Genomic DNA, 9,887 nt, shown 5'->3' on the forward strand with positions numbered 1-9,887 from the left:
CGATTCTCTACTATACGATTCTCTCAACTATTTTATATTTAACTATTACAAGTGTGAGGACGGCATTTTTAATAAAAAAAATATTTTATTGTTTAAATAAGGCTGTTATTTGGTTAAGTTGGTATGGGTATAAGGGTTATATGGTTAAAGGTATATGGAAGGTCGTCAGTGAATGAATAAAAGAGTGCCAACCATTAGTGTGTAATGGTTAGCAATCTTTTAATCATTTTAATTTCAACTAAATAATACTCTCTTACTCTATTTGCAGTGATCAATAACGTTTTTGTCAATTACTCCTCTTTTTATTCTTCTTACTTAAACAAAATCCCTACTTCTTTGTTTGATGCAGCCAAAACTTCCGTTAACTTTAATCGATACCTTTTTCTGACTTCTACATAATTCGTTACGTCTTCTGATTATCTAAAATTTCTTCTTCTTTTTCTCTTTTGTTAACTTAAAAAACATTTTGTTAATCCAAATACTTTTGAATTACAAAAATTCTCTCTTTAAAATTGTACTTAAAAAATTTTTTTAAAAACTCTCTTTTCCTTTTCTTTAAAACTCCGTCTTCCTCTCTTTCTTACCTTCTGCTTCTATTTGCAAGACTATTTTTTTGAGCCTGTAAATCTTTTGATTACTTTTGGTTGCGATACTTATTCATCATTTAATTGTGTGGCAGGTTGTTGAGTAATCGTGTTTACGTCTTTTTCCATCGATTTACGTCTATTTTTAACTTTCCTTCTTTCCACTTTATCGTTTATTTATATCAAGGGTTTATGAGTCATCTGGTGTTCACCTTTTTCCAATCGTTGTTTTTAATTTAGTTCAGCCTCCTCTCTCAAAGGATCGTTTTTACAGCGATTTCAAAAATTAACCTATAAAATCCACGGGGTGCAAAAAAAAAAACAAAACCCAAACAAATGGAATAACTTGTTTTTTTATGAATATATAGCTTTTTAAAACTACTAATATAAAATTTCTTTCAAATCTGTTCATAGCTTAAATATCACATAGGTAAAAATCAAGTTTCCCATTTCACTCTTTGTATCCAGAGACCGTTAGTAGATTTTCGAAAATATAATCCTTCGCCATTTTCTTATAAAGAAATAATATTGATAAAGTGTTGTAAAGAGTATTGATTTCTATTCTTACGCTAGAGTAGAATTTTAGAAACATTTACCCATCCATTGTTGATTGGCTAATGTAAAGACCTGTTCATCATTTCCTTTCAACAGTTTGCATGCGTATTAAAGTTTGTTAGAAACATTTTTCTTAAACTCGTCATTGGATACCGTTAACCATTTCCTGTAAATGCTATGATACTTTAAAGTAACTTTTTTGGTTTCTGTGTATTGCATATAAGTCTCTGGTAGAGTTGTGATGCCCAAGAACGGATCCTACATTTACATCCAAATCTATAACATAAGCGTGCTCAAAAATGAATAAAGAAAGTCTTACTTAAAAGCATCGTAAAAAACTTTTACTATAAATATTGCCATTTATCGTAGTAATAGCTCGAGAAAAACCAAATATAATGTATGAAATAATCATTTCTATATAAATACAAGTTTATTGAGAACTAACCTGACCAATATTCGCCGTCACTCTTTGAATAAAAACATGCCACATTCTGACTAAAAACAAAAATTGAAATATATTTGTGCATCTTAAAAAGAAATTTTGTTTGTTTTGTAAAATAGCGCCGCTTCTTCGTTAAATTAAACTTTTTATAACTTTAAAAGTAAAACAGGATTTGTAGGAATGCAGAATAATTGAAATCTTTTAATACCAACAATTATATTCACATAGAAGCACTTTATTTTCAAAAGATGACGGTCGAATTACGCAACTTGTTTTCCAAATGTGACAAGCATTACGGGACTTATTTTTAAATTATAACGTTCATATTATACAACTTATTTTCAAAAGATGACGTTCGCATTACGCTACTTGTTTTCAAAAGATACTTACGCTACTTATTTTCAAAAGATGACGTTCGCATTACGCTACTTTAATGACTTAATTAAAGATGCGTTATCTTTTCAAAATTTACTACTATAATTCAATTCAGCTTTAAGCCATTGGAAATTTTAAAATGCTACATAAACTAAAAAGCTGTCGTTCATAACGCGCTACATAACAAAAAATAGATCACAGTTATCAAGTGAGTAGAAATAGCTGCTATAAATATATAATCTTTTAAACATATAATGTAAATAGCTGCTAAATTTGTACTCACAAATATTAACTTTTCAATTTCGAAGAAAAATAGTTGTTTCGCAAATTAATTCTGCAATATTTAAAGGCCATAAAACCTTTCAGTTGACCTACATGACTACAACAATTTATAAATGACCTTATGTATTATATAACCCAATTCACCTTACTTTTATTATCGCCAGCTTTTTAAGATATTTTGAAAATCTGTATTTATAATTTACTCGAGAAAGACCATTTCACTTAGTTTATAAAAAACTTGACAAAAAAACTTTTGGAAGTCTGTTTCAACTGAACATGCACTTGAGCTCTTAGAGTTAACACCAACAATAACATCTTCATTAAAAAGAGAGAGAGAAAAATTTAAACTTAGGATTACCTAGTTGCATATTGATTTAAACAAATATAAATGAGAGAATCAACTGCATCCCAGCATATGCCTCTGCCGTAGCTTTCTAATGATGAAAGTATGAAGTTTATGTTCATGAGCATTAAGTGGAACATAATTCCAACAAAAAGGTATTATTATTTTTTTACAAACCTGGAGCCATTTTTTCAATCACATACTTTAACTTCGTTTTGCTTGATGTGCTTATATTTTTCTTGAATCTTTCATACTGATGTCATAAGTATCTTGCGCTGTTTCGAAAAGTCAGTTTTAAAAGAATCTCAATAGGAAATTGCTCTTCAATCAAAAAGCTTGTCATATCAATAGTTAGATTAAGGTAATGAAATACGCCAGTTGTTTTGAATGCACCAGGAATCTTACGGAGTAAAAATGGGATTTCAGAACTTAAGAAGAAAAAAGGTTGGGAACCACTGAAATAATTGAACAAAAAATGTTGAAACTAAAATTTATAGATTAAAGAGCATACAACAAATTTAAGAGCCTTTTTTTGTAAGCCATATGTTTTGCTAAAAGAAATCTTTGCAAACGAGGGTAAAGAATATTCCCATGAGAAGTTATAAGCAATAACACCTGGTTCATAGTTATATGCGATTGAACTGGACAAACTCAAGAGTATACGGTTAAAATTGTATACGGTTTCAATTATTTTAACCTAAGGAGTAAAACTGTAAATAAAGATTAAAGAGAACTAATTTTTTTACCTGTGTACAAGTAGCCCTTCGAAGTCTACTTTGATAAGAGGTTTGCAATACCCGCTCCCAGCTTAAAAAAACAAATGTTTATCAATAAGATTTTACTGACAAAAAGTGAGCCCTCGTAATTAGAAAGACTATTGCGAGTGAATTATTTTTAAAAGCAAATATTCTTTATTTGTATTAAAATAGAAACCAAGTTGATACGATACTTGTTTATAATGATTCTTAGTTTCAATTCATGCCTAAGATGTTTTCAAATATAGATTTCAAATATTCACTTATTACGTTTATGTTATAGGAAAATAATTCTTCTAAAACAGTATTGTGATGGAAGTAATTTTTGCAATTTTTTTTTATTTTTCTGCGAGTTTTCCATTTGCTTAATAGGTAATTAAAAACAACCTTTTTGTAATTAACGAGGGATGCATGTGTACTTTCTTACACTACCAAGGAAACAACGTTCCCCACTATTATTATAAAAAATCTATTGATTAATTTTGAGTTCTAAACTAAATTTATCACCTTTTTACATAAAATTCAAACAAATAATAAATTGCTTCAAAGAGGAAAGCGGTAAGTATTGTAGTTAAAACTTGTACGATAATTTTTTGCATAAATTTATTCATTAATATAGTTTTTATTAAGGAAACCTTTTTTAATACACATTATAATCATATTTCATTTACATTATAATCTTATTTCATTCACATTATAATCTTATTTCATTCACATTATAATCTTATTTCATTCACATTATAATCTTATTTCATTCACATTATAATCTTATTTCATTCACATTATAATCTTATTTCATTCACATTATAATCTTATTTCATTCACATTATAATCTTATTTCATTCACATTATAATCTTATTTCATTCACATTATAATCTTATTTCATTCACATTATAATCTTATTTCATTCACATTATAATCTTACTTCATTCACATTATAATCTTATTTCATTCACATTATAATCTTATTTCATTCACATTATAATCTTATTTCATTCACATTATAATCTTATTTCATTCACATTATAATCTTATTTCATTCACATTATAATCTTATTTCATTCACATTATAATCTTATTTCATTCACATTATAATCTTATTTCATTCACATTATAATCTTATTTCATTCACATTATAATCTTATTTCATTTCACTTACATTATAATCATAATTACAATGAATTATGATAAACTATAATAAGAACTCAAAAATTTGCTTTAAGGTTGTTTATAATAATTAGTATTTTTTTGAAAAATTTTATACTTAACCCCTAACCAAATATAATCTGCTTTTTTAAAAATATAGTAACTTTTTTACTATACAAATATATATTTCTTACCAACATCAGCGTTTTTTATGATGAGGTTTCGAACATATCCTGGTTGTGCGATATACCATGGTTTACCAATGAAAACTTTGACGTTCTGAAACTCTCTCGCTTTATCATTTATTACATCATAAATAATACTCTCACTTAGCCATATAGTAAAAACATAATTGCCTTCAATTAAAAGCTGTGAAATTTTAATTTTACTCCATTCCATCAACTGCATGTTCTCGTTCAATTCATACAATCCGAAAAGTTCGCCGTTAACGGCCGAAGAAAAATAATAATAGCTATTATAATGAACCCAAACAGCAGGCGTTCTGTCTCCAAAACTCTCCATGTTACCTCCAGCCGTTAAATGAATAATATTATTCCAACTTTCTGTTGTGTGTGAAGTAGGCTTTACCTCAAACGATACTTGGTATTCTTTTGGAAGGTTATTTAAAGTTTTAACCATCTGGTTATATTTTATCTCAATCTCTCCAATAATGTTGAAGAGTTCTATAAGAATAGAAACAAATTGAATATAAAAGCGGTATTGACAAAGTTGACGAAGTTACAGAATAAAACTATGTTACTTTACAATTACCTTCACAAGTATTTAAAATTATAAGATTTTTAATGAACCCAGGTTGTTCAAAATACCACGGATCGCTTACATACACTTTAACATTCCTAAACTCCTGAGGAAACGAATTTTGTACAGTAACAACTTCAACCTCTGCTACTTGAATCGTGAAAATATATTTTTTAGCCATAAGGAGTTGTGATATTTTAATTTTCGTCCACTCCGTCATTTGAGCGTTTGCTTTCCATTCAGATATATTTTTAGTTGAAACATCTATTGGTAAATTAAGATACAAACTATTATCGGGTTGAAACCACACGCCAGGGGTTCTATTATTATGACTTCTTGTGTCACCGTCAACAGTCAAATGAATAACGTTTGTCCAACTGCTTAGAAATGAAGTTGGCATTAATTCAAATGATAATTCGTATTCTTTCGGAAGACTATTCAGAATTGCAACAAGCTGGTATTTTTTAATTGGAATATCTTTAACGATTGCCAACATTTGTGCGACAATAGCTTTAGTTAAAATAGAAACAAATTTTGTCAATAAGTTGTAAGATTGAAGTATATTAAAAAATGTTTATAAGAATAAAATTATATATATATAAAATTACCAGTTAGAAAAAATTCATACAATAAAACAATAACTTTTAGCATTACATTAACATCGCTGGTCAACAAAAAATTTGGCGTCAAAGTTTCTTTTTTTGTTTATCTAAGGTAATGACGGACAGTAAGTCAGAAAGTTGAAAAACGACAAAATTTATATGACCATCAAATAAAAACTTGTGATACATCAACACCAGCGTTTTCGATCAGAAAATTTAAATTTATTATCGGAAATAAACTTTACGTAAAACTAAAACGCGTATTAGGCGCTCGTACGCGTGTCAGTGTCAATTGCGCGCAAATAATGATTTAAAAAAAGAATTTGGATTCCTGGATTCCAAATACCATATAACAGAATACTACGTATTTTTTAAATAAATTTTATTTTTACTTGAAACAGGTACTACACACGCGTATGTGTTTCAGACTCTTTTAAGCGCGCAAAGATTAATTTTAATAAAAATGTTTCAGTACTTTAAAAAACCAAAATGCAGCATTATCTTATCTTACTTTTCTATGACCAAAACAAAAAACGAAAAAACAACAAACAACAAAACTTTAGGGGAAGTGGTCTTCCATTTTCAGACTTGCGTTTTTTTAAACTAATGTTAGATAAAACAAGATCATTTCTAGATCAAGGGCTATTGGTGCTGGTTTATCATGAAATTCTTTCTAGATATTTTAGCTGCATGGTTCACTCTAGCTTTGCGATTTTCCGTATTCAGAACCTCTTGTGGCTCCTCGCAAAAAAAAACGATTGGCAGTTCTAATGCCACAGATATCTGCTCCCCACGTTCCTAGAGCTTATGAACATTTGGAAGAATCGCATACCACGAATACTTTTCTATTATAAGAACAGTAGTTTCATAATAATACTGACCAAATCTTTCCCAACTTCAATAAATAACCGGAGCATACAGATATTAAAATTTTCCTTGACCTAATAACTACATCTATCACTTTTATTATTATATCACCCGAGATTTCAGCATTTTCATATCGCCTTCTGGCAGTGTTCCCATCACCAGTGTTGCCGAAACCCTCCTTGGACATTTTTACTGTTAGGTTTAGCTCCTCTCTAAACCCTTGTTGAATATACTTGTATTTTTTACTGGCGCTTTTTCAAAAGAGGATTTGTTTATGTATATTTTAATGTTCATCTTGTATCCCAAATGTAAAATAAACTCAAAAGATCTGAGCCAACAATTCAGAGAAGAAAGCCCTAAAGATAAAGTCTTTTCATTGACTTGTTTAGATCTGTTTAATATATACAAAACTTTTTAATGTTTTTTTGAAAGACATGTACATGTAAATGTGCATAGCTAACTCATACATAAACGCTCTTTTTTTTGATTTGTAATTTGAAAAACTAATACCTTAAAAATAAGTGGCATATTGTTTATATCTGTAAAAGATGGGCTCTTATATTTTGTTAAATCACTCGATCACAAGTGTTAATTCGAAATTTACCATTGTTAAACCATTATAAACATTTTAGCTCTTAAGGATATATGAACCTAACCATTCTCTTAAACTTCTTTTTTTAAAAAATGGAATCTTTTGAAGAAACTGAAGTTGTTTAAAATTATGTATTGAGACTATTTGTTTAAAATGGTTTAAATTGTTAATAAGCCTTTTTCTAAATGTTTCAATTTTTAATCCGCTAATGTATTGAGTTTTTTTGAAAACCAAATAGCGTTAATGTATAATTAATATCAGTTGCTTTTTTTGTGTCAGTTTTAAGCCTTATTAACAAGATTCATTTATTATTCTCGTTTCTCTGATTAGACATACTTCTAAATACGTACGTTTGGAATTTCAAATCAATTATGAAATTTTTATGGAATAATTAGACAACCATTCAAGTAATAAACAATTTATATTCACGAAGAAAAGTTTTATTTAGCAAACGTTTTATTGGAATAACCGGACTGCCGTCCTGTTATTGTTCGATTTTAAAACTCTGTTAATCTAACCTATCTTGTTCTTAATATAGCATAAAAGAAAATGTTTTTTTTTTATCTTTCTAAAGGGTTGTCAGAAACCTGGATTGACAAATGAAAGTGCAATTCTGCATACTACTTTTGATGATTATCTTTTTATACACTCTTACTTAAAAACTGCTATTAAACTCTAATATAAATATTTATCTTTTCTATTAATACCAAAATTTGTGGATAGATCTTCTAAACTGAAATAAATAAATAATATGGATATAGGTTAGTGTTTAGTACAACTGGTGGATTGTTCTACCAATGTTTCAGATTGGTCAGTCAATGTTAGCTGAAATCACCACTGCCATCTAACATGTACAGCCTTTCTTCGCTGGTGTGATTATGTTACATCAGCATCAATGTGGCTAGAATCTAACTTATATGTGTCATGCACTGACAGACAACCTCATCAGGAGTTACATAAACGATTTTAAGGCAAAAGATATTGACATTTAATGTTACAATTTGGTTTTAATACGGCTTCATGTTTAACTATATCTAAGTTTGAGGAGAGAAAAAAATTGAAACTACAAAACAAATTTGAAAATAAAGTTAATTGACTATGCAAGAACAACGCTTGATTTCGGAAACATCTACGCATATATTTAAAGAAAAAGGGTAAAGAAAATCAAAAAGGAATGAATGTTTTACTTTTAGGTTTTGACGATAAGAAAAAAAAATTAAAGAATTGTGTTACCAAAGCAAAATAAATCGCAACACATCCAACATTAAACAATTTTAAGACGTATGTTAATTATCTTTAACTCTTCTAGGCGTCTGCGACTGACTGAAGATGTGTTTTAGACGGCTATTCCACACCTCAATAAGACGTCTTCCGACTACCAGTTTAAAATGTCGTTAAGACATCTTAACAAGACTTCTGTCGGAAAAACCAGTTTCTGACGTCTTTCGAAATAACAAATTTAAGATGTCTTTAATCATGGACGTTTCCCATCTTACAACAAGTCGTCTTAAAGACTTGATATTGTTATTAAAGATGTCTTAAAATGGTCTCAAATGAAACACTGTAAATCGTCTAATTAAAAATGTCTTATTTAAGACAACTTAAAGTTGTGTTTAACTGGTCCAAAATGAAACACTGTAGGCTGTCTTACTTAAAACGTCTTAAAACTGTCGTATTTAAGTAGTCTTAAAGATGGTTTAAAAGACGTGAGAGTGTGTGTAATATATATATATATATATATATATATATATATATATATATATATATATATATATATATATATATACAGTACTGCGAATAAGTTTTAGCCCACTTATTTAAACTCATGTTTTTTTAACATACTTTCAATAATAGCTTCTGAATATTTTCTTAAGTGAAATAATGTCTTATTTAAAACAATACTAAACATTATTATAACTGACCAAACCAATAACTATCAAAATTTTAAACAGTTTTTTTGTATTTAGATATCTAATGTGTTTGTTTTTATTATATGCTGATCAGAACACGATTCGCATTCACGGTCGTTCAAACTCTGTTAATAAGCGACAGGTTATTGTGCGCAAGCGCAGTTGGATTATGAAAATTTTAGAACTTTCAAAATGGCTACGGGCGTTCGTTACAGAATGAATTTTTACTTAGCGACCAATCTTTCATTACTTATCACGTTTTTTAAAATCGTCTACATTGATAACCAGCTTTTAGACTGTTAGTAATGTCTCGGTAACTTAATTTTATTATGAAGTAAGTAAAATGAAAGGGGATTATTATTTTATGATTGAACAGGATCTACCTAAAAAAAACTTTTTCTTTGATTTGTTTACGAAATTGGAAGTCTTTTTACGTTTTTTTTGAGCGGTAAAACAAAAGTTTTTCTACTTTTACTTATATGAATCTTTTGACTTTTTATTACTTATAAAAAATCTTAGCACTCAATTTTTTTTCTTGTTCAAAATTTACTTCTAACCATTGTCCAAAATCGATAACATTTTATTTATATCGTTTGTGAAATAAAAATTGTCCTTTTGTAAAAAACTTGTCGAAATGTTTTTAACAATTTTACCAGTGTAATTTTTTTTGGTAA

General features: G+C 28.5%; 1 protein-coding gene and 1 long non-coding RNA gene across 2 annotated transcripts; both read right to left on the reverse strand.

Annotated features, from left to right (window-relative positions):
• Positions 1-549: 549 nt before the first annotated feature.
• On the reverse strand, positions 550-2,892 carry LOC149882695 (uncharacterized). Its single transcript, XR_016444629.1, has 4 exons — positions 2,759-2,892; positions 2,597-2,672; positions 1,585-1,634; positions 550-1,415 (listed from the first exon to the last, which is right to left on the reverse strand). It is a non-coding gene; the product is annotated as an uncharacterized LOC149882695 (long non-coding RNA).
• LOC149882696 (uncharacterized) lies at positions 2,859-5,751 on the reverse strand. The gene is made up of 4 exons (XM_090065574.1): positions 5,255-5,751; positions 4,678-5,166; positions 3,328-3,388; positions 2,859-2,981 (listed from the first exon to the last, which is right to left on the reverse strand). The coding sequence occupies exons 1-4, from the start codon at positions 5,736-5,738 to the stop codon at positions 2,933-2,935; spliced, it is 1,083 nt and encodes a 360-aa protein (XP_089921700.1). The 5' UTR covers positions 5,739-5,751; the 3' UTR covers positions 2,859-2,932.
• Between the last annotated feature and the right edge of the window lie 4,136 nt (positions 5,752-9,887).

This window comes from Hydra viridissima, unplaced genomic scaffold, assembly GCF_058129835.1.
Source record: "Hydra viridissima isolate aposymbiotic clone 2 unplaced genomic scaffold, HvirCarnegie_v1 scaffold_10, whole genome shotgun sequence".
NCBI lineage: Eukaryota > Metazoa > Cnidaria > Hydrozoa > Anthoathecata > Hydridae > Hydra > Hydra viridissima.